The 24,808-nt window shown below is 42.1% G+C and overlaps 3 protein-coding genes across 6 annotated transcripts in view; all 3 read right to left on the bottom strand.

Annotated features, from left to right (window-relative positions):
- The window catches only part of LOC129843497 (zinc finger protein 239-like), a 29,812-nt gene extending 28,872 nt beyond the window's left edge, over nt 1–940 (bottom strand). For both annotated transcript variants that reach the window (XM_055912249.1, XM_055912250.1), the window contains exon 1: nt 373–940. In XM_055912249.1, the coding sequence (XP_055768224.1) occupies nt 373–667 (295 nt within the window). In that variant the 5' untranslated portion in view covers nt 668–940. The remainder of the gene's footprint in view (nt 1–372) is intronic.
- Nucleotides 941–2,363: 1,423 nt separating this feature from the next.
- Nucleotides 2,364–12,672, bottom strand: LOC129843487 (zinc finger protein 883-like). Of its 2 annotated transcripts, none has more exons than XM_055912227.1 (4): nt 12,102–12,672; nt 11,610–11,857; nt 10,348–10,534; nt 2,364–7,151 (listed from the first exon to the last, which is right to left on the bottom strand). In XM_055912227.1, the coding sequence occupies exons 1-4, from the start codon at nt 12,406–12,408 to the stop codon at nt 6,010–6,012; spliced, it is 1,884 nt and encodes a 627-aa protein (XP_055768202.1). In that variant the 5' UTR covers nt 12,409–12,672; the 3' UTR covers nt 2,364–6,009. The 2 variants fall into 2 exon arrangements, with proteins under 2 accessions (XP_055768202.1, XP_055768204.1); XM_055912229.1 differs by having other exon boundaries at nt 10,360–10,534; nt 12,102–12,671.
- Nucleotides 12,673–18,367: 5,695 nt separating this feature from the next.
- On the bottom strand, nt 18,368–24,497 carry LOC129843491 (zinc finger protein 771-like). Of its 2 annotated transcripts, XM_055912233.1 has the most exons (3): nt 23,821–24,497; nt 22,178–22,216; nt 18,368–19,316 (listed from the first exon to the last, which is right to left on the bottom strand). In XM_055912233.1, the coding sequence occupies exons 1-3, from the start codon at nt 24,236–24,238 to the stop codon at nt 18,541–18,543; spliced, it is 1,233 nt and encodes a 410-aa protein (XP_055768208.1). In that variant the 5' UTR covers nt 24,239–24,497; the 3' UTR covers nt 18,368–18,540. The 2 variants fall into 2 exon arrangements, with proteins under 2 accessions (XP_055768208.1, XP_055768209.1); XM_055912234.1 differs by lacking the exon at nt 22,178–22,216.
- Between the last annotated feature and the right edge of the window lie 311 nt (nt 24,498–24,808).

Raw genomic sequence — 24,808 nt, 5'->3', positions numbered from 1 at the left:
AATTATATGTACCCATTTATTCTTGAAAATATAAGTTATTAATACCTCATAAGTTAGTTCAACTGTCATACCCCATCAGAACCTACTACTACTACTATACAATCAAAACAAGGTTAAAACTATAATTTTAGATGATCAGTCTTTGCATCCATAGTTCTGTCTATGAATTTGAGAGTGGTTACATTTCATCAGCCCCATCCCTCAGATTTTTACAGAAACAGGGACGGGGATCTCGCTTTGATATTGTTTCAACTGCAGATTTCCCCTTCAAAACCACTCATTTGGATCAACAACTGCAGATTTCCCCTTCAAAACCACACATTAGTTCAACAACTGCAGCGCTTGTGCCCATGTTTTTAAGACAGTACTCACTGGTGTTAATCAGATCTCCATTCTGCTCTTCTTCCTCCTCCAATGTGACAGTGATCTCCCCATCCTCTTCTTTCACTGTGACAGTCATCGCCTCTTCCTCCCCTTTCACTCCGAAAACGTCATCCTCTTCCTTCACAGTAACATCCTCCTCTTTCACTCTGAAAGCTTCTTCTTCTTTCAATGTAACAGCTTCATTTTTTTTAACTGTGACAGCCTCCTCTCCCTCCTCCTCTTTCACGAGAGCTTCTTTCTCTGTCCAGCAGACCTGCTCTTCTTTAGCAAGGGACAAGCTCATGGTCGAATATGTTAGCTAGCTAGTTAGCATTAGCGAATAGCCCACTAACGTTACTAGGCTAAGTTAATAAGTAATCTTACAGACAACGTAAATATGACATTTTATGAAGTATAGTAAATAAGCAGTTAGTGTGTTTAAAACACGGAGGTTAATATACACCAAAAATGGTCAATGAGCTCCAATGTGACGGTTTTATGTTGGCTAGCTAGCTGTGAAGATGGCTGAATCAGTAGCAGTGTTGTAGCTGTTGTTGAAGAAGCGTCCCGCACCGTCCATTAGATTATACGTCACGCAAGAGGCAGCAGCTGAAAGACTCAATTGCCATCTGCTGAGTCATGAGGGTAACGCAATTTAACAAAAATAATATTCTTGCAATTAATTAAAAACTAGGCAGGTTTTCATTTACCCAGGATAATTCGAAAAGCAATGTCGCAAAAAGAAAATCATTGCGACCTGTGTAACAGATCCGGCAGGAGAAATCTTCAAAAGATACCATTTTAGTCTCAGTTAAGCAGGGCTGGAATTGTCTTTTGTATAACTTTCTTTATTGCAACAAAAAAGTGATGGATGATGGAACATGTGCAGTTGGGGCTGTAACACAGGATTATAAACTGTATGTTGCATCTAGTATAACATCCAGCTCAGAGTTACACCCAGCCTTCGGCTCAGAGTTACACCCAGCATCCGGCTCAGAGTTACATCCAGCATCCGGCTCAGAGTTACACCCAGCATCCGGCTCAGAGTTACATCCAGCATCCGGCTCAGAGTTACACCCAGCCTCCGGCTCAGAGTTACACCCAGCCTTCGGCTCAGAGTTACACCCAGCATCCGGCTCAGAGTTACATCCAGCATCCGGCTCAGAGTTACACCCAGCATCCGGCTCAGAGTTACATCCAGCATCCGGCTCAGAGTTACACCCAGCATCCGGCTCAGAGTTACATCCAGCATCCGGCTCAGAGTTACACCCAGCATCCGGCTCAGAGTTACACCCAGCCTCCGGCTCAGAGTTACACCCAGCCTTCGGCTCAGAGTTACACCCAGCATCCGGCTCAGAGTTACATCCAGCATCCGGCTCAGAGTTACACCCAGCATCCGGCTCAGAGTTACATCCAGCATCCGGCTCAGAGTTACACCCAGCATCCGGCTCAGAGTTACACCCAGCCTCCGGCTCAGAGTTACACCCAGCCTTCGGCTCAGAGTTACACCCAGCATCCGGCTCAGAGTTACACCCAGCATCCGGCTCAGAGTTACACCCAGCATCCGGCTCAGAGTTACACCCAGCCTTTGGCTCAGAGTTACACCCAGCATCCGGCTCAGAGTTACACCCAGCCTCCGGCTCAGAGTTACACCCAGCCTCCGGCTCAGAGTTACACCCAGCATCCGGCTCAGAGTTACACCCAGCATCCGGCTCAGAGTTACACCCAGCATCCGGCTCAGAGTTACACCCAGCATCCGGCTCAGAGTTACACCCAGCATCCGGCTCAGAGTTACACCCAGCCTCCGGCTCAGAGTTACACCCAGCATCCGGCTCAGAGTTACATCCAGCATTCGGCTCAGAGTTACAGAGCCTTCAGAAAGATTTATACCCCTTGACTTATTCCACATTTTGTTGTGTTAAAGCCTGAATTCAACATGGATTAAATAAATACAAATTCTCATTGATCTAAACACAATACCCCATAATGACAAAGTGATGTCATATGTTTGCAAATTTATTGAAAATGCAATATAGAAATATCTCATTTACATAAGTATTCACACCACGGATTCAATGCATGCTGGAATCACCTTTGGCAGTGATTACAGCTGTGAGTCTTTCTGGATACGTCTCTAAGAGCTTTGCACAAATGGATTGTACAATATTTGCACATTATTATTTCATAAAATTCTTCAAGCTGTCAAGTTGCTGGCTTTGTGTTTTAGGTTATATACCCTGGGTGGTGTATCCATACACCCAGTCACTACAAAGATACAGACGTCCTTCCTAATTCAGTTGCCAGAGAAACAGGAAACTGCTCAGGGATTTCACCATGAGGCCAATGGTGACTTTAAGACAGTTACAGAGTGTAATGGCAGTGAAAGGAGAAAACTGAGGATGGATCAACAACATTGAAGTTACTCCACAATACTAACCTGACAGAGTGAAAAGAAGGAAGAATACAAATATTAATCAAAAAGTTAGCAAAAAGGCACTAAAGTAAAACTGAAAAAAATGTGGCAAAGAAATGTACTTTATGTCCTGAATACAAAGTGTTATGTCTGGGGAAATTAACAAAACACATCCCTGAGTACCATTCTTCATATTGTCAAGCAGGGTGGTGGCTGCATCATATTATGGGTATGCTTGTCATTGGCAATGAATATGAAGTTTTTTTCAAATTAAAATAAACAGGAAAAAAAAAGATGTGTTCACTTTGTCATTATGATGTGTTGTGTGTAGATGGGTGAAACAAAAATCAATTGAATTCAGGCTGTAGCAAAACAAAATGTGGAACAAGTCAAGGGGTTTGAATACTGTCTGAAGGCACTGTAATAATAAGGATGCATTTGATCCAGCAACGTCTTGTTGTTGGTTCCCACTCTTTGTAGCTGTAACAATACAGTTCAGAACATCATACAGTATTCAAGTGTAGAACTTCAGTAGAATGCCCCTTTGACCTTTTAACCTTCGGACCCTTAAACCCTTTTCTAAACCGGCTGGTAAATCATGTGTTAACAGTGAATTTACAAGTGGATATGACAAAAAAATCTTAACTTGAACTTGATTGATCGACTCCCCCAGTCCTCCTGCAGCAATTTACATCATTTGTATATCCTTGATAAAAAAATGTATTTGGACTTTTATTTAACTAGTCAAGTCAGTTAAGAACAAATTCTTATTTACATTGACAGCCTTCTTTTGGGTTTCTGCAGTTCAGTGTTGTGGCAGTAAATCAGTCACCAAATAGTTCAAATGTAAAAAAAAATATCATGCTCCATGGTGTCAAATAATCACTATTCAGATTAAAAGTAATCTATCAAGTAAACCCTATAATTACAATAAAAAAACTGCACTTCATCTATTTTCTCAACCCGTAGTCTGAACATGTGGGAAACATGGTGGAAGAAGCTAGATGATTTGACATTTAAAGAGGCATTCCAAAGGATTGGAAACTACCTCGTCATTTTTTTAAACCACCTGTTTTGGCCTCAACGTGTCAATGCATGGCTCATAGACCGACATGCATTATAACCCACCTGCAGTCCCAGCCGAGAAAGGCACAGAATCCTTACATGTTTACCTGCCACCAGGTACCCCATCGTTCATGTAATTTACTGAGTGTGCGGACTGCTTGGCGACATGCGCTTACCATTAGTCAAATGAGACACTCGTGTTTGTTTGAGGCAGACGCTTAGTATTTTGAGAATTACTTTCACCAAACAACCCAGTCTCGTAACGTTGGCTGTTCATTAATGTGAAGACTGTTATATTATCAAATCAATTCTCTATGTGTAATTAAACTAATCACGGAATAGAAATTACCTAGGAAGTCAGGGGCACCACGGGAAAATGTTGTTTATTAAAGAGTTACAATTTCCCGAATTGGACTCTTCAGATATTTTCATATCTTATCGATTAGTCACTTATTTATGTATTATTACCTCAGTCATATTCAAAATTTCGCAAAACCCTTGGATATCTGCACGAACCCTAGCATAAATTATGAATCAGCGATATTCAAATTGGCATAATTATTTATTTACTAACTAACCGCATCAGAATTACATAAACACACACAGGATAGGTTATACATTGGTCACATGATACACTGAAAAGTCCCTTGGGGACTAAACCGATATGACGGCTTGGTAGACAAAGGAAAGGGGTGGGGACAGATAAAGACTGGGGAAAACAAAGTGGACCCATGTACATACAGTTGATAACCACGCTCATGGAAATGCTAACCCTTTTTGCACATGAATAGCCACTCATTCGAAAATAAATTACAATTTACATATTTACGAGTGTATAGCTTTGTTGTCACTCTCTGTGATCGCCGGTCCGTCTGCTGGATAGTCGACAGAAAGTCTCTGGTTTGTCCACCAGAGATCAAAGTCTTTTGTAGTTGTAGCTTGTTATAATGGGTACGTCAGGCGTACCAATGGTTGTTCGATAGTGAAATGTTCTCCAGAATGGATCTTTCAGAGTACCATTCATCGTTCGATCAGTCGCGTTTACCAGACTAAAGTACTCAAACAAACAAAACAGAGTTTTGTAGAGATTTTCTTCTTAACCATTTGTAACGTAGGGACGTCCTCTGGTCTGTATTTAAATTGCCAACCATGTCACTACTGCTCCATGCTCTATGGTCTCAATGGTTGATTATTCAGGTCACAGCTAAAACCACTTCACACACCGGCAGCAACCCGGGGATGTTTTTGTTCGAATGTCAATTTTGTCCGAAGTGGGTTTTATACTGGAGTAGAGAAGGGGCATTCCATGACGCCAATGTAAATGTCTGTGCTCACGGTGGGGCGTGGCCACTGCCTGATCAAACGTTACTATGAAAAACAATTCTCATTTAGACCACTAAAATCAAATTATCTTTTCAAAAGTATTCTTATGCTTAATCATTTATTTTTTTACAACATTCAGATGCAAAACCCATAGTTGAGAAGTGTATACAAACAAACATACAGTAATGTGGGTCTCCTGTCTTTCATGAGGTCACCAAATGAAACAAATTCGACATTCCTTGATTTCCCACCGACCATTCGAATCGTCATAAAACTGTGGAGAGAGAGAGAGCGAGAGGGGGGGTTATGATCCCCCCCCAAGGGCACGTCATGACACCATGACGTCATGACAGCATGATTTCCTTTGTTTGATCAAAATGATCCAGAAGAATAAGACCCAACGTTGCCATGATAACCCCGATAGCAGGGCATCACTGCCTGGTATGGCAATTGCTCGGCCTCCGACCGCAAGGCACTACATAGAGTAGTGCGTATGGCCCAGTATATCACTGGGGCGCAGCTTCCTGCCATCCAGGACCTCTATACCAGGCGGTGTCAGAGGAAGGCCCAAAAATTGTCAAAGACTCCAGGCACCCTGGGTCATAGACTGTTCTCTCTGCTAGCTAACTTAACTACCTAGCCAGCTTAACTAGCTAGCTTAACTACCTAGCCAGCTAGCTAGTTTAATTACCTAGCCAACTACCTAGCTAAACTGCCTGTGTTTATGTGAAATCTCTCTTTTCACACTGGGAGCAGATGTAAGGCAACTCCCCAGTGTGTGGTCCATGGTCTTTCAGGTTCCCTAACTAGGTAAATATCTTTCCACACTGGGAGCAGTGGAAAAGCTATTTTCCTGTGTGTGTCATCTCATGTGTTTTCAGTCTCCTTAACCTGGTAAAACCCTTTCCACAATGAGAGCATTGAAATTGATTTTCTCCTGTGTGTATTCTTGTGTGCTCTTTCAGATGTGATGACTGAATAAATCTCTTTCCACACTGGGAACATTGGAAAGGCCTCTCTACAGAGTGTGTTCTCTCATGTTTTTTCAGGTCCCCTGGTGAGAAGAATGTATTTTCACACTGGGAGCATTGATATGGTTTCTCTTCAGTGTGTGTTCTTTCATGCACTTTTAGATACCCTGATCGTCCAAAACCTTTCCCACAATGAGAGCATTGATAAGGCTTCTCCTCCCCTGTATGTATTCTCTCATGCTTTTTCAGGCCCCTTAACGTAACAAACCCCTTTCCACACTGGGAGCAGGTGTGAGGCTTTTCTTCTGTGTGTGTCCACTGATGTGTTTTTAAAGTCCATAACTGAGTAAAACTCTTGCCACACAGGGAGCAGTGGAAAGGCTTCTCTCCTTTGTGTATTCTCTTATGTTTGATCAGGCCCCCTAACTGAGTAAAACTCTTTCCACACAAGGAGCAGTTGAAAGGCTTCTCTCCTGTATGTGTCCTCTCATGAGTTTTCAGGTTCCCTATCCAGGTAAAATTCTTTCCACAATGGGAGCACTGGAATGGCTTTTCTCCAGAGTGTATTCTTTCATGTTCTTTCTGGCTCCCTAACTGGGCAAAACTCTTTCCACAATAGGAGCAGAGGAAGGGCTTTTCTCCTGTGTGCATTCTCTTATGCATTTTCAGGTGCCATGTTTGGGTAAAACTCTTTCCACAATCGGAGCAGTCGTGAGGCTTCTCTCCTGTGTGCCTTCTCTCATGCATGTTCAAGTGCCATAAACGGGTAAAACTCTTTCCACACTGAGAGCAGTGGAAAGGCTTTTCTCCTGTGTGTGTCCTTTCATGTCTTTTCAGGCTATATAACCTGGTAAAACTCTGTCCACAATTGGAGCAGTGGAAGGGCTTTTCTCCTGTGTGTGTCTTCTCATGTCTTTTCACGTGTAATAACCGGGTAAAACTCATTCCACACTGGGAGCAGTGGTGTCGTCTCGCTGATGTCTCTGGCTCTGGTTCCTCTGAGTCTGGTCTTTCTCCTGCCAAAGACAAACCCAGAGTGTTTATTTAAATAGAGACCTCAATTAAACCTCCATATAATACAACTGTCTTGCTATGAAGTTTAATCTAAATCATATCCCTCAATAACCTGGGGCCAGTAAAAAAAATAGGATTTAAAAAAAACTAAATTATGTCGAGTTCCAACTCGAATCTTGCCGTCATGGAATGTCATGTTTATAGGCTGAGCAGAGCTCTATAATAATAGATAATGTCATGTTTACAGGCTGAGCAGAGCTCTATAATAATAGATAATGTCATGGTTACAGGCTGAGCAGAGCTCTATAATAATAGATAATGTCATGGTTACAGGCTGAGCAGAGCTCTATAATAATAGATAATGTCATGGTTACAGGCTGAGCAGAGCTCTATAATAATAGATAATGTCATGTTTACAGGCTGAGCAGAGCTCTATAATAATAGATAATGTCATGGTTACAGGCTGAGCAGAGCTCTATAATAATAGATCATGTCATGGTTACAGGCTGAGCAGAGCTCTATAATAATAGATAATGTCATGGTTACAGACTGAGCAGAGCTCTATAATAATAGATAATGTCATGGTTACAGGCTGAGCAGAGCTCTATAATAATAGATAATGTCATGGTTACAGGCTGAGCAGAGCTCTATAATAATAGATAATGTCATGGTTACAGGCTGAGCAGAGCTCTATAATAATAGATAATGTCATGGTTACAGGCTGAGCAGAGCTCTATAATAATAGATAATGTCATGGTTACAGGCTGAGCAGAGCTCTATAATAATAGATAATGTCATGGTTACAGGCTGAGCAGAGCTCTATAATAATAGAGGACCACAGTATTTCAATCAATGTCATAGGCTGCATTTGATCCATTGATAATAATGTTTTGTTGGTGGCCCCACTCTTTGATGGTAAACATCTTACATTGTGGCTTTAAAGGGATATTGTGAGATTCTGGCAACTAGCGTTAGTGCAATGACTGGAAGTCATATCCTGGTTAGAATTGGCTACTGAAACTACCTCTAACTTCCTTCACATCATCCGCTGAGACATATAAATGGTATCCACGAGTTCATCTGACTCTGGGAAAGTAGATAAAAATGGATCCCTTTAACAATTCCTATACTGGACAAAAAATATGAATAGGAACACTTGTTTTTTATGAAGCTGAACATGACAGAATGCAACGTTTTTGTAAAATCATATATTTAATTTTTATACAAATTATACTTCTCAAAAGGCAACGAATTGGTGGTATGGCCCAGTAGGCAATGTAAACCAACCATAGCCCTCCATTTACTTGTATCATTAAACATCTTGCAAATCACCAGCAGAAGGTGAACTTTTTTAAGTTAATTAATTTGAATTTTCACATTCATTCTGTTGGTAAAGCTTACAAATGGAATCATACGTGTAAAAGTAGCAGAGATCCCACTCTGTAACATTGATATGCCCGTATAGTATATTATGTTCAACAATATATATTTTTTAAATGTGCTATATCAAACCTGTTATATTTTCAGTGTGTATTTCTATTTTTCAATATTCATAAATAACACTACACATATTCTCGTAAAGCTTCATATTACCATTGCTTTTCTTTGTATCACCTACAGATGAAACATTATGGAGTCTTAAAGGAGGCCTAGGTAAGGCCAAAATCTCACAAATATTGTAACTTCAAGTAATTATTTCTCAATTATGCTTTAAGATACAAATGCCAAATATATGTCAACAATCCTTCCTCCAACGAACTCTTCTATGGAATAAATGTTGTGAAAAATACAGAGTAGACCAGGTCTCAAAAAAGCCACTCTGGAAATTCAATGTAATGTACTAGAAGAGTATATTCTTTAAAAAACAATATGTCTATTATTTAACAAAATCAAAAAGGGTACTTCTGAGCCTACTAATATGTTGAATAAATGAATGTGAAAAATTCATTGCATTTCTGAATCTAGACATACTACATATTTTAGGGCCCATTATAAGGAGAATAATGACACCAAGATGTTGTCTGTATCATGTCTGGTTTACAGATCCCAGGTCTGACAGTATAATGACACGATGTTGTCTGTATCATGTCTGGTTTACAGATCCCAGGTCTGACAGTATAATGACACGATGTTGTCTGCATCATGTCTGGTTTACAGATCCCAGGTCTGACAGTATAATGACACGATGTTGTCTGCATCATGTCTGGTTTACAGATCCCAGGTCTGACAGTATAATGACAAGATGTTGTCTGTATCATGTCTGGTTTACAGATCCCAGGTCTGACAGTATAATGACACCAACATGTTGTCTGTATCATGTCTGGTTCACAGATCTACTAGTGTTTACCTCCATATTATAAGTTGTGTTGTCCCCTGTGGTTTGATCTACTAGTGTTTACCTCCATATTATACATTGGTGTTGGTTTTTAGTTTGGTTTGCCTTTTCTGGGACAAATTTAGTGGGCACTTATGTTGGGTGTCTATTAGGACCCTGATTCTTGTTGCTTTTTCAACTTCCAGCTGACACTCCCATGACTGTCTTTGAGAACCCCTCCTAAAAGCCTACCTGTTTCCTACTGGTTGTCCAGGGCCTTATTAGTTAGTTCCCCATTTCTGTTGAGTGGTGATATTTTTTTCCCTATCCTTTGAAGCAGATTGTAGTCTAATCCAGTGGGACACGGGACTTTAAAGATACTCAGTCCGGCTTTAAAACGTACTCTTGAAAGTTGTAATAGTAAAATACACAAAGTGCAATATAGAAATTGGGTCCTGCACCATCAGTTCCTCTTGTCATGTCAGTCATTACATACCTTAGAAAGCTATTTATATTTAGTCAGAAATGTCCAGATCAACGAGCCCATGTCAGCTAACATATTTTTATATCACCCCCCCCCCCCCATATATTTTTGTAATTTTCTAATCATTTGAATGCACATTAGACATGGCAAAATGTATAGAATTGCAAGAAAATGTGCTTTAAAACTGCTACATTTTCTTTGCCCCCCATGACAACATGTGTACTTTGAAACCTGCAAAATTCTCTACACCAAACAAGAGGGGTGTGAACAGTTTGTGTCAAGAACAGTGCTCGTGCCCATAAAAAGACATGGCGTGTGTGCGCAGGGAGGGGGCGCGGGATGTCCCCCCACCCCCCTCGAGTGAACATTTTTGGGAATCCCTGGTCTAATCCACACACACCGTTGTTCTTACTTGATGACATTGAATCTGAATCTCCCTCTTCTCCTTCTCTCACAGTTCCACTCAGCCCTGGAGTTTTCCTGCAGTTCACCAGCCGCACAGACACCCTCTTCAGACCCCACATTAAGGCACTACCGGGAGAGGCACAACCTGGGGACTCGGGGAGAGGGGAGGGGAGAGATGGGTCCTGAAGACCACAAAAATAAAGAGAATCAATTTAGGGTGGGAAAAACTCTCCTACCTGACAAGGAATTTAAAATTCTTAAGTCTTTGCAGTCTTTCCCTTGAATCCTCTCATTCTCTGGACCTCCTGCTATAAATGCACTGGAGAAGAATCCTTGAATCCTCTCATTCTCTGGACCTCCTGCTATAAATGCACTGGAGAAGAATCCTTGAATCCTCTCATTCTCTGGACCTCCTGCTATAAATGCACTGGAGGAGAATCCTTGAATCCTCTCATTCTCTGGACCTCCTGCTATAAATGCACTGGAGGAGAATCCTTGAATCCTCTCATTCTCTGGACCTCCTGCTATAAATGCATTGGAGGAGAATCCTTGAATCCTCTCATTCTCTGGACCTCCTGCTATAAATGCACTGGAGGAGAAAGTCCAAGAGGAGGAACCTCTATTTACCAAGTACATTTACATACAGTGAGCTCCAACAGTATTGGGACAGTGACACATGCTGTTGTTGTTTTGTTTTTGTAGTACAGCACTTTGGATTTGAAATTATACAATGACCATGAGGTTAAAGTGCAGACTGTCATGTCTAATTTGAGGGTATTTTCATCCATATTGGGTGAACCGTTTAGAGATTACACAACTTTTTGTACAGTGTCCCCCTGATTTTAGGGGACCAAAAGTATTGGGACAAGTTCACTTTTATGTGTATTAAAGAAGTAAAAAGTGTTGTATTTTGTCCCATATCCCTAGCACACAATGATTACATCAAGCGTATGACTCTACAAACTTGTTGGATGCATTTTCTGTTTTGTTTTGGTAGTGTTTCAGATACTTTTGTGCCAAATATAATGGTAAATAGTGTATTGTGTCATTTTGGAGTCACTTCTATTGTAAATAAGAATATAACATGTTTCTAAACACTTCTACATTAATGTGGATGCCACCATGATTACGGATAATCCTGAATGAATGGTGAATAATGACGAGTGAGAAAGTTACAGAGGCTAAAAAAATATCAACCGAAAAGGCACATAGTTAGTTTTCATGAATTTATACTATAAGCCTATATCCTATACTCACACCACCCTCCCTCTGCGCTGGCTTGTACTTCTCTGGAGCCGACTCCGCCTCCATTCTGTTGCTAGGAAACCAATCGTTGTCCTTCACGTCCCGTTCTCCGTTGCAGTGAATGGCGTCGACATCACCACCACCAAACTGTCTGGGACTCATGGCTGCCACACTAGATTCTTCCTGTATTTGTCTGATGTCCTCTTTCAACGTAGAGCTCTGGGGGCGCCAGAAAAGAGCATATTGCCTTGTTTTGGGCTCTGTAAAGGGAAGAGTTTGACTATCGGTAAAAAAAAACAGAGGGTGTAGCTTGCTCTCAACCGTCATACGATTTCAGACATATCACTCACTCATCATCCTAGGATCTTCTGTCGGAGAGCAATTGACGAGCGAACTCTGAATAAAAACTACACTAAAATGGAGGTCACCAGAATGCCTCTTTAAAACCACATATTGGTTCAACAACTGCATAGTTTGTGCCCCTGTTTTTAAGACAGTACTCACTTGTGTTCATCGGATCTTCAGTCTCCTCCTCTTTCACTCCAAACGGTTGCTCCTCTTCTTTCACTGTGACAGCCTCGATCCCCTCTTCCCTTTTCACAACAAACGGTATTTTCTCTTCTTTCACATCCTCTTCTTCTTTCAACGTGATAGCCTCCATTTTATATTTTTTCATTCTGAATGTTTCTTCCTCTCCTTTCACTGTAATATCATCATCTTCCTCTTTTACGACAACATTCAGCCTAAGAGCTTCTTTCTCCATCCAGCAGACCTCTTTCATAGCAGGGGGGGAGTAACTTTGTGAGTTCATGGTCGGGGATGTTAGCTAGCTAGCATTATCGACTACCTTGGTGCTAGGCTCCGTAGCAAATTTAGCAAGCGAATTAAGTTTAAATCAACTAGTACATTCGTTAACAGAGCTGTGTTTAAAACACTGGGATTCGTGTAGTTACACAATTATTCAGAGCTTCAATGTTTCGAATTCATGTTGGCTAGCATGCTACGGAGGTGGTTGAATCAGTAGCTCTGTTGTTGTTGAAGAAACATCCGGTGCCGTCCACAGGATTATACGTCACGCAAGAAGCGCCACCTAAAATACTTACATCGCCATCTGTTGACTGGAGTGCGTAACACAGTTTAGAATAAATATTCACTGCATTATTTATTCTGGCAAACAATGTCTGAATGACATAACAAATAATTCCAAATAAGCAAATATGTTTTCTCTTTTGTTACAGCCAATACATTCCTCTAAGTCCTGGATATGAATATGTGCATACTGAATACATACTGAATATATACTAAATATATACTGAATACATATTGAATATATTCTGAATACATACTGAATATATACTGAATATATACTGAATAAATATATACGGAATAAAGTGTATCGTGAAATGCTTACTTACAAGCCCTTAACCAATAATGCAGTTCAAGAAGATTTAAGAAAATATTTACCAAATAAACTAAAGTAAAAAATTATAAAATAGTAACACAATAAAATAACAGTAACGAGGCTATATACAGGGGGTCAATGTGCGAGGGTACAGGTTAGTCGAGGTAATTTAGGTAGGGGTGAAGTGAGTATGTAGGTAGGGGTGAAGTGAGTATGCATAGATAATCAACAGTGAGTAGCAGCAGTGTACAAAACAAATGGAGGGGGTCAATGTAAATAGTCCGGTGGCCATTTGAGTAATTGTTCAGCATTCTTATGGCTTGGTGGTAGAAGCTGTTAAGGAGCCTTTTGGTCCGAGACTTGGCACTCCGGTACCACTTGCCATGTGGTGGCAGGAAGCTCAGCCTCAGTGATGTACTGGGCCATACGCACTACCCTCTGTATCTCATTTTTTATTTAACTAAGCAAGTCAGTTAAGAACAAATTCTTATTTACAATGACGGCCTACCGGGGAACAGTAGGTTAACGGCCTACCGGGGAACAGTGGGTTAACTGCCTTGTTCAGGGGCAGAACGGCAGATTTTTACCTTGTCAGCTCGGGGATTCGATCTAACAAGCTTTCGGTTACTGGCCCAACGCTCTAACCACTAGGCTACCTACCGCCTGCGATTGAGATTGTGTCATCTGTGGATCTGTTGGGGCGATATGCAAATTGGAGTGGGTTTAGGGTATCCAGGAGGATGCTGCTGATGTGAGCCATGACCAGCCTTTCAAAGCACTTCATGGTTACCGACGTGAGTGCTACGGGTGCTGAGTAGTTGCCATACCAGGCAGTTGCCATACCGCTCCACTACAGCCCCGTCAATGTTAATGCAGGCCTGTTTGGCCCACCTTTTCCTGTAGTCCACAATTAGCTCCTTTGTCTTGCTCACATTGAGGGAGAGGTTGGTGTCCATCATTGCCGGTGATCAGGCCTACCACTGTTGTTTCGTCAGCAAACTTAATGATGGTGTTGGAGTCGTATTTGGCCACTCAGTCGTGCATGAACAGGGAGTACAGGAGGGGACTAAGTACACACCGCTGAGGGGCCCCAGTGTTGAGGATCAGCGTGGCAGACGTGTTGTCGCCTACCCTTACCACCTGGGGGCAGCCCGTCAGGAAGTCCAGGATACAGTTTGCAGAGGGAGGTGTTTAGCCCCAGGGTCCTTAGCTTTGTGATGAGCTTCATGGGCACTATGGTGTTGAACACTGAGTTGTAGTCAATAAACAGCATTCTCAATAGGTGTTTCTTTAGTCCAGGTGGGAAAGGGCAGTGTGGAGTGCGATTGAGATTGCGTCATCTGTGGATCTGTTGGGGCGATATGCAAATTGGAGTGGGTTTAGGGTATCCAGGAGGATGCTGTTGATGTGAGCCATGACCAGCCTTTCAAAGCACTTCATGGTTACCGATGTGAGTGCTACGGGGCGGTAAAAATTTAGGCTGGTTACCTTCGCTTCCTTGGGCACAGAGACTATGAATATATACTGTTATAATAGGAATTGAATAGGAATTGTTTTCTCTCTGTTATTTGTTCACATCTAGATGTGAACATACTGGGTCCATACTTGTGAACATTAGACAAATGGTAATTCTCCATCTCAAAATCTGCATCAGCCAATTAAAATCCTCAACATAGTTACACATGATGTTGCTGTTCTGAAGCTGTTCCAGAAGCTGTTTTTGGTCATAAGTAATGATGGCGGAGACATTATGTACAAAACAAGTAAAGATCAGCGTAAAAACCCACAAAAAAGTAGCAGAATTAGTCAGGAGACCGTAAAATGGCCTCTATCCACTGCAGCATCATCTTTTCATAAAAACCTGAAAAGATGTCTGGAAAGATTTAGAATGGGCCCTCAATACAGAGGGTGGTGAGGACTGCCCAGTACATCATGCTCCCTGCCATCCAGGACCTCTATACCAGGTGGTGTCAGAGGAAGGCCCAGTACATCATGCTCCATGCCATCCAGGACCTCAATACCAGGTGGTGTCAGAGGAAGGCCCAGTACATCATGCTCCCTGCAATTCAGGACCTCTATACCAGGTGGTGTCAGAGGAAGGCCCAGTACATCATGCTCCCTGCCATCCAGGACATCTATACCAGGTGGTGTCAGAGGAAGGCCCAGTACATCATGCTCCCTGCCACCCAGGACCTCTATACCAGGTGGTGTCAGAGGAAGGCCCAGTACATCATGCTCCCTGCCACCCAGGACCTCTATACCAGGTGGTGTCAGAGGAAGGCCCGGGAAATTGTCAAAGACCCCACCGACCCAAGCCATAGACTGTTCACTCTGCTACCGCACGGCAAGCGGTTCTGCTACTCTGTTTATCATCTATCCTGCCTAGTCAATTTTACCCCTACCTACATATACATATTACCTCAATTACCTGGTACCCCTGCACATTGGTACTGGTACTAACTGTATATAGCCTCATTACTACCTGGTACCCATGCACATTGACTCAATACTGGTACTCCTTGTATATAGCCTCATTACTACCTGGTGCCCCTGCACGTTGACTCAGTACTGGTACTCCTTGTATATAGCCTCATTACTACCTGGTACCCCTGCACATTGACTCAGTAGTCCTTGTATATAGCCTCATTACTACCTGGTGCCCCTGCACGTTGACTCAGTACTGGTAGTCCTTGTATATAGCCTCATTAGTACCTATAGGCTCGTTACTGTTATTTTTTGTGTTACTATTTTCTATTTGCAAATGTTCTTACTTTTTAACTCTGCATTATTGGGAAAGGGCTCGTCAGTAACCATTTCATGGTAAAGGCCTGTTGTATTCGGTGCATGTGTCAAATACAATTTGATTTGATGTTTACATAGTTGGACGTGATCGAACACTTTTTCATGAAAGCATCCTGGGGCACAAGTTAAGGTCAGCGACATCATGAACTCGACCAAGTACCAGGATAATTTAGCCAAAAACCTGGTTGCCATCTGCCAGTAAGCTGAAACTTAGCCACAAGTATACTGAACAAAAATATAAACGCTTCACGCAACAATTTCAAAGATCTCACTGAGTTACAGTTCATATAAGGAAATCAGTCAATTTAAATAAATACATTAAGCCCTAGTCTATGGATTTCGCATGACTGGGAAACAGATAACTTTTAAAAAATGAGCCTCACAATGGGACTCAGGATCTCGTCACGGTATCTCTGTGGGTGCAGCAATGGCTGGGCCTGGGAGGGCATAGGCCCACCCACTTGGCAGCCAGGCCCACCCACTGGGGAGCCAGGCCCAGCCAATCAGAATGAGTTTTTACCCCACAAAAGGGCTTTATTACAGACAGAAATACTCCTCAGCACCCCCACACCCTCAGACGATCCCACAGGTGAAGAAGCCGGATGTGGAGTACCTGGGCTGGCGTGGTTACACGTGGTCTGCAGTTGTGAGGCCGGTTGGACGTACTGCCGAATGCTGTAAAACAACGTTGGAGGCAGCTTATGGTAGAGAAATTAACATTCAATTCTGGCAACAACTCTGGTTGGCATTCCTGCAGTCAGTGTGCCATTTTCACGCTACCTGTGTTGTGTGACAAAACTGCAGATTTTAAAGTGGCCTTTTATTGTACCCGGCACTTGTTGCACCTGTGTAATGATCATGCTGTTAAATAATCAGCTTCTTGAAATGCCACACCTGTCAGGTGGATGGATTATCTTGGCAAAGGAGAAATGCTCACTAACAAGGATATAAACAAATTTGTGCACACAATTTGAGAGAAATAAGCTTTTTGTGCATATGGAACATTTCTGGGATTTTTTATTTCAGCTCATGAAACATGGGACCAACACTTTACATGTTGCATATTATAATTTGGTTCGGTGTAGATCTTCCAGCAAGGCAATTACCCCAAACACACATCACAATGCACAATTAAATGATTAATTGTCTACAAAAATCGACATTTTGCAATGGCAATCTCAGTCTCTGGACTTGAACCCCATTGAAAACCTGTGGTTTGAATTGAAGAAGCCAGTCCGTAAGCTCAGACTGAAGCATATCAAGGATCTGGAAAGATTCTGTATGGAGGAATGGTCTAAGATCCCTCCCAGTGTGTTCTAGAACTCATCAAACATCTGGTAGGATTCTGTATGGAATATTTGCTTTGCAATTCACTACCCAGCAGAGGGATCCTAGAGGAACTGCTGAATTTATCCTGAAATCATGTTAATCACGACAGTTTAACACAGGTGGAGGCCAATTAACATGGTGTGTGATTTTGAAGGTGATCGATTACACCTGAGCTAATTTAGGATCGCTATTACAAGGTGGACACTTATCCGACCAAGTTACTTCAACTTAAATGTTTTTATTGATTTTAAATAAAAATCTAAAATATTGTTTTCAATTGGAAGTTGCGTGGTAGTAAATGTAGATCAATGGAGAAAAAATGTATATTTGAATGCATTTTAATTACAAATCAAAACAAATCAAATTTTATTTGTCACATGCGCCGAATACAACAGTAAAATGCAGTGAAATACAGTGAAATACTTACTTACGAGCCCCTAACCGACAGTGCAGTTTTAAAAAATACAGCTAAGAATAAGAGATAAAAGTAACAAGTAATTAAAGAGTAGTAACAAGTAATTAAAGAGTAACAAATAATTAAAGGGGAGTAACAAGTAATTCAAGAGAATTCCAGGCTATAAGGCAACAAAAGGTGAATAATTGGAAAGGCTTTGCAGACTCTCTATAGGTACTATACGTATAATACAATGGACTCTGTGTTTTCTGTTGGACTCACAGGGCTACGTTTATTCTATATGCTATTTTCTCCATTGTTTATATTTGAGTTGGTGGCTCACTCTGATATTTGTGTCTTACAGAGTGTGACTTTGAGGGAATACTATCTTCACATCTTACAGTGTGTGACTTTAAGGGAATACTGTGTTCACATCTAACAGAGTGTGACTTAAAGGGAATACTATGTTCAGGGATTTTGGATTTAAAGGGGCAATCTGCAGTTGCAACATCCATTATTGGACTGATACATTAATGATATGTACCCATTGATTCTTCAAGAATATAACTGAATTGTAAAGGTGGCATCCTATGGACTTATACATTAATATGTATCTATTGATTCTTGACTAATATAACTGACTTGTAAGGCTGTTATAGAAGCAAAGCGGGGGCAACGCCATCTGCCCCTTTAAAGCCACACTCTGTTAGATACAAATGTCAGTGAGCCACCAAAGCAAATATCAACAATGGAGAAAATAGCATATAGCACTTGATTATGTGTAGTGCTGGAGGAATGACACACACAGATATAAACACACACAAAAAGAAAACACAACCAGAGTTTGAAAATTATAATTTAATCACAGAGCATCTACATTCAATCATACAAACTCTACTTTCAAGCTGACATACTCCATATTCAGTTAATGTGTTTAAATAAAAAACGTAAAAATGTATTTTGGAATGCGCTTTACACAATTTGATTTCATGTGGCTTTAACAAAAGCACAATTTCTCAGTCAAAAATATGAGACAAGTGTGGGAGCAGTATGTGTGTTCTCTCATGAACTTTAAGTCCATTTGATGTGTTATATTCCTTTCCACACTGGGAACAGTGGTACGGCTTCTCCCCTGTGTGTGTTACCTCATGGTCTTTCAGGTGCCCTAACTGGGTAAATATCTTCCCACACTGGGAGCATTCATAACGTTTCTCTCCGCTGTGGATTCTTTCATGCTTTTTCAGTTGCTGAAACAAGGTAAATTTCATTCCACAGTGGGAGCAGTGAAATGTCTTCTCCCGTGTATGTCTTTTCTCATGCCTTTTCAAGTACTGTAAATTCCTAAAACTCTTTTCACAATGTGAACAGCAGAACATCTTTTCTACGGAATGTGTTTGCTCATGGTTTTTCAGGGACCCTGATGTGGAAAAACTCTTTCCACACTGGGAGCAGGGGTAAGGCTTCTCTCCTGTGTGTGTCCTCTCATGTGATTTCAGGTCCCATAACCGGGGGAAACTCTTTTCACACTGGGAGCATTGGTGGGGCTTCTCTCCTGTATGTTTTCTTACATGATCTTTCAGGGTCCCTAAAGAGGTAAATCTATTTCCACATTGAGTGCAGTGGTAAGGCTTCTCTCCTGTGTGTATTCTTTCATGTGATTTCAGGCTTCCTAACCTAGAAAAACTCTTTCCACACTGGGAGCAGTGGTGTCGTCTTGCTGGTTTGGACATCTCAGGGTCTTGTTCCCCTGAAGGACTCTTCCCGCTGTCAGAATGAAAGTCTAGTCTCTCTCCTGCCAAAGACAGACAGTATTTAGTAAACAGGGAGACCTGGGCCCATATTCACAGAGCGTCTCATAGTGGGAATGCTGATCTGTCCATACGATCTCATTCATTGTTATATAAAAGTCAATACTGATGCTAGTTCAGCACGCTTTATGGATACGAGCCCTGAATAAAACATCCACATTATCAAACTGTCTTCTCTGAGGTTTAATCCATACTAAATCCCTCAATAACCTGAGGCCATTTGAAAAAATACATTTGATCCAGAATAATCAAATGAGCAATATATGATCCTGTATGGTCTTAATTCTGTCCACTGAAAAGGCAAGATTTCAACCAAATGTCATGAAATCAGACACGAGTTGGTTGCAATTAAAGGATATATGATGCGGTATCATAGAGAGTTCAATCAGATCAGTCTGTCTTACCTTGTAGCTAAAATATGAAGGACCTAATAACACCATAGATATTTTAAATCAGATCAGTCTGTCTTACCTCGTAGCTAAAATATGAAGGACCTAATAACACCATAGATATTTTAAATCAGATCAGTCTGTCTTACCTCGTAGCTAAAATATGAAGGACCTAATAACACCATAGATATTTTAAATCAGATCAGTCTGTCTTACCTCGTAGCTAAAATATGAAGGACCTAATAACACCATAGATATTTTAAATCAGATCAGTCTGTCTTACCTCGTAGCTAAAATATGAAGGACCTAATAACACCATAGATATTTTAAATCAGATCAGTCTGTCTTACCTCGTAGCTAAAATATGAAGGACCTAATAACACCATAGATATTTTAAAAACAAACGACGCAGAATTTCAAACCTGTTTGCAAGATTTCAAATAAGATCAAAATCAAATCTTTTGTCTTGATCAATGACCAAGATATGTCTGTCTCATGGTAGGGTGGGGTATGCCTGGCAGAAAGGGTCAACTTTGATCTGATTCTAGACATATCACTCTCATCATCCTATGACCTTCATTGAAGAGGTATTGATGAGCGAACTCCAAATATCAAACCAATAACATAATGCAGGGGGTCTCCAGCAGGTCATAGCTCGACAAACAATAACGAAAGTAAATGCAGTTTTTCATGTGTTCCACCGCAAACAGTCATAAACAAATCTCACAAGTACTTACAAAGCATTGCATGGGTTTGCTCCTACCTATCTTTCCGATTTGGTCCTGCCGTACATACCTACAGTCACAAGATGAAGGCCTCCTTGCTGTCCCTAGAATTTCTAAGCAAACAGCTGGAGGCAGTGCTTTCTCCTATAGACTAAAATTTTTATTGAATGGTCTGCCTATCCATGTGAGAGACACAGACTCGGTCTTTAAGTCTCTATTGAAGACTCATCTCTTCAGTAGGTCCTATGATTGAGTGTAGTCTGGCCCAGGAGTGTGAAGGTGAACGGAAAGGCACTGGAGCAACGAACCGCCCTTGCTGCCTCTGCCTGGCCGGTTCCCCTCTCTCCACTGGGATTCTCTGCCTCTAACCCTACTACAGGGGCTGAGTCACTGGCTTACTGGTGCTCTTCCATGCCATTCCTAGGAGGGGTGCGTAACTTGAGTGGGTTGAGTCACTGACGTGATCTTCCTGTCCGGGTTGGCGCCCACCCTTGGGTTGTGCCGTGACGGAGATCTTTGTGGGTTATACTCAGCCTTGTCTCAGGATGGTAAGTTGGTGGTTGAAGATATCCCTCTAGTGGTGTGGGGGCTGTGCTTCGGCAAAGTGGGTGGGGTTATATCCTGCCTGTTTGGCCCTGTCTGGGGGTATCGTCAGACGGGGCCACAGTGTCTCCTGACCCCTCCTGTCTCAGCCTCCAGTATTTATGCTGCACTAGTTTATGTGTCAGGGACTAGGGTCAGTCTGTTAAATCTGGAGTATTTCTCCTGTCTTATCCAATGTCAAATTCACACAGGACATCCAATGTCCTGTGTGAATTTAAGTATGCTCTCTCTAATTCTCTCTCTCGGAGGACCTGAGCCCTAGGACCATGCCTCAGGACTACCTGGCCTGATGACTCCTTGCTGTCCCCAGTCCACCTGGTCATGCTGCTGCTCCAGTTTCAACTGTTCTGCCTGCGGCTATGGAACCCTGACCTGTTCACCTGACGTGCTACCTGTCCCAGACCTGCTGTTTTCAACTCTCTAGAGACAGCAGGAGCGGTAGAGATCCTCTGAATGATCGGCTATGAAAAGCCAACTGACTCCTGAGGTGCTGATCTGTTGCACCCTCGACAACCAATGTGATTATTATTATTTGACCCTGCTGGTCATCTATGAACATTTGAACATCTTGGCCATGTTCTCTTATAATCTCCACCCGACACAGCCAGAAGAGGACTGGCCACCCCTCATAGCCTGGTTCCTCTCTAGGTTTCTTCCTAGGTTTAGGCCTTTCTAGGGATTTTTTCCTAGCCACCGTGCTTCTACACCTACATTGCTTACTGTTTGGGGTTTTAGGCTGGGTTTCTGTACAGCACTTTGTGACATCATCTGATGTAAGAAGGGCTTTAAAAATAAATTTGATTGATTGATTGGTTGGTGACCCAACTGAGGTTTGTGACTACTATGATTTCTTGAAGTAGCAGAAACAGCAAGCTCCCAGCTACTATCTAAACAACACAACATTGACATTATCCCCACCCCTGATTAGACACTATTGGCTTAAAAAGCCAAACCTTAGACAATATCTGCCAATTCATTTCCAGAAATATTGTCCTTCTGTCTGTGTGGTGCGTGTGTTTGTTTATCACTTTGTCTGAAGCCAGTTGATGTCATAACGGTCTTGTGGGTTGATGGAAATACTTTCCCCAAAATCTTCTAAATTAAATGTTAACTGCAAAGTAGGCTTACCTGGCAGAAGTATATCCCGAGGAAGTGTAACTTGCCTACCTGGTTAAAAAAAGGTGGGGAGATTTGTTTTATTTTTTATCTATTATTTGTTATTTGCATAACTTTGTCATGAAATGAGCAGCAGCAGTACAGAACCATCACTAGACCGGCTCATTAGATGGAACATTCCTCACTCGCTCGACAGGCAATTAAAGGGCCAGATGAACAATTAAAAGGGATGTCAGTTTTTTCCAGACTTAAAAAAAGTATTATAATGTGATTTAACCATTGACATATTCTCAGAAAATCCAGTTTCGTTGTTTCTCTATAAAACAATTTTGAATGAAAAAACGAAATCTAAAACCAGAAAAGTAAAACAGAAAACATAATTTGGGAAAGTAATAAACAAAATCACAGATTTTATAGGGGCCCCCCCCTCAGGGTTGTTTATTAACCATTATTTCACCAGGTATATTGACAGAAAACATAGTGCACTACAATCTCTTGTACACTAAGGACCTGGGGGAAGAGTTGGCAACATAGTGTACAAGAAAAAGTAGTGTACTATGTTGTCAACTCTTCCCCAGGTCCTTAGTGTACAAGAGAAAGTAGTGTACTAAAGACACGGAAGAGTTGCAGTTTCCCCAGTGTTTTTGAGCACGCACCGCTCCTGGACAGGAGAATGGAAGTTCCCCCAGTGATTTTACCCACACACCGCTCCTGGACAGGAGAATGGAAGTTCCCCCAGTGATTTTACCCACACACCGCTCCTGGACAGGAGAATGGAAGTTCCCCCAGTGATTATACCCACACACCACTCCTGGACAGGAGAATGGAAGTTCCCCCAGTGATTTTACCCACACACCGCTCCTGGACAGGAGAATGGAAGTTCCCCCAGTGATTTTACCCACACACCACTCCTGGACAGGAGAATGGAAGTTCCCCCAGTGATTTTACCCACACACCACTCCTGGACAGGAGAATGGAAGTTCCCCCAGTGATTTTACCCACGCACCGCTCCTGGACAGGAGAATGGAAGTTTCCCCAGTGGTTTTACCCACACACCGCTCCTGGACAGGAGAATGGAAGTTCCCCCAGTGATTTTACCCACGCACTGCTCCTGGACAGGAGAATGGAAGTTTCCCCAGTGATTTTACCCACGCACCGCTCCTGGACAGGAGAATGGAAGTTCCCCCAGTGATTTTACCCACGCACTGCTCCTGGACAGGAGAATGGAAGTTTCCCCAGTGATTTTACCCACACACCGCTCCTGGACAGGAGAATGGAAGTTTCCCCAGTGATTTTACCCACACACCGCTCCTGGACAGGAGAATGGAAGTTCCCCCAGTGATTTTACCCACGCACTGCTCCTGGACAGGAGAATGGAAGTTTCCCCAGTGATTTTACCCACGCACCGCTCCTGGACAGGAGAATGGAAGTTCCCCCAGTGATTTTACCCACGCACTGCTCCTGGACAGGAGAATGGAAGTTTCCCCAGTGATTTTACCCACACACCGCTCCTGGACAGGAGAATGGAAGTTTCCCCAGTGATTTTACCCACACACCGCTCCTGGACAGGAGAAGGGCAGCTTCCCCAGTGGTTTTACCCACGTGAGAAGAATGTGCCTAATTGAAAGCTAGAAAAAAATTAAGACTGTACTCACTGGTGTTCATCAGATCTCCAGTCTCGTCTTCCTCCTCCTCCTCCAATGTGACAGTAATCTCCCCATCTTCCTTCATTTCAAAAAGTTGCTCTTCTTCTTTCACTGTGACAGTCACCACCTCCTCCTCTTTCACTACAAACACGGCACCCTCCTCTTTCTGTTCATCCCCCTCCTCTTTCACTCTGAAAGCTTCTTCCTCTTCTTTCACTGTAACATCCTCTTCATCTTTCAATGTTGAAGCGTCCTCTTCCTTCATTGTAACATCCTGTTCTTCTTTCACTGTGATAGCTTCCTCCACGTCCTCTTCTTTTACAGTAAATTCTTCTTCTTTCACGTAAATGTTCAGCCCTGGAGTTTCTTTCTCCGTCGAACAGACCTCATTTTCTTTAGCAGGGGGAGAGTAGCTTAGTGTGCTCATGGTCGGGAACGTGAGCTAGCTAGCTATTTAGCATTAGCGACTAGCCTAGTGCTGGGCTAACTTAACAAGCCAGATAGCTGACAACGTAAATATGATCTTAAATGGATTAACTAGTACGTACATATACAGTGTGTTTAAAACACTGTGATTAATATACACAAAATTAGTCCAAAGAGCTTCAATGTGTCATGTTTGCTAGCGAGTTACCGAGATGTTCGTTGAAGAAACCTCCCGTCCCGTCCACTAGATTTTACGTCACTCAAGAAACATCACCTGAAAGACTCCCATCGCCATCTGCTGTCTGGAGTTGGAAACGCAGTTTAACAAACAAAAATAATTCTGGCAAACAACGTCAAAACAAATAATTGTAAAAATAACCAGACGTGTTTTCTCTTAGTTCTTACAGTTAATAATTTGCTCTAGGCAGACGTAGAATCTGAATCGTATGGTTGCTAGTGGAGCGCGGGTCAGCTTATTGTTCACCCGCAATTGATAATAACTAATCCGAAACCGCCCGACTCCATGGGAAAAAGTGTTAAATCTGAGGCACCTACACGACTCTGACCCGCT

The sequence above is a fragment of the Salvelinus fontinalis genome, unplaced genomic scaffold (genome assembly GCF_029448725.1).
Source record: "Salvelinus fontinalis isolate EN_2023a unplaced genomic scaffold, ASM2944872v1 scaffold_0144, whole genome shotgun sequence".
In the NCBI taxonomy this organism is placed as follows: Eukaryota; Metazoa; Chordata; class Actinopteri; order Salmoniformes; family Salmonidae; genus Salvelinus; species Salvelinus fontinalis.
Note: the sequence above shows the minus strand (reverse complement) of the source record. Positions and strands in the feature narration are given on the sequence as shown.

What these genes read in the sequence shown, in the direction of transcription:
- LOC129843491 (XM_055912233.1), bottom strand. Translation starts at nt 24,238, where the DNA reads ATGAGCACACTAAGCTACTCTCCCCCTGCTAAAGAAAATGAGGTCTGT. An exon ending in TGGAGATCTGATGAACACCA is followed by an intron (nt 22,217 to 23,820) that starts GTGAGTACAGTC and finishes TTTTTTAACCAG; the next exon opens with GTAGGCAAGTTACACTTCCT. An exon ending in TCGGGATATACTTCTGCCAG is followed by an intron (nt 19,317 to 22,177) that starts GTAAGCCTACTT and finishes TGTCTTTGGCAG; the next exon opens with GAGAGAGACTAGACTTTCAT.
- LOC129843487 (XM_055912227.1), bottom strand. Translation starts at nt 12,408, where the DNA reads ATGAACTCACAAAGTTACTCCCCCCCTGCTATGAAAGAGGTCTGCTGG. An exon ending in TGAAGATCCGATGAACACAA is followed by an intron (nt 11,858 to 12,101) that starts GTGAGTACTGTC and finishes TTCCCTTTACAG; the next exon opens with AGCCCAAAACAAGGCAATAT. An exon ending in CAGCGCAGAGGGAGGGTGGT is followed by an intron (nt 10,535 to 11,609) that starts GTGAGTATAGGA and finishes TGTGGTCTTCAG; the next exon opens with GACCCATCTCTCCCCTCCCC.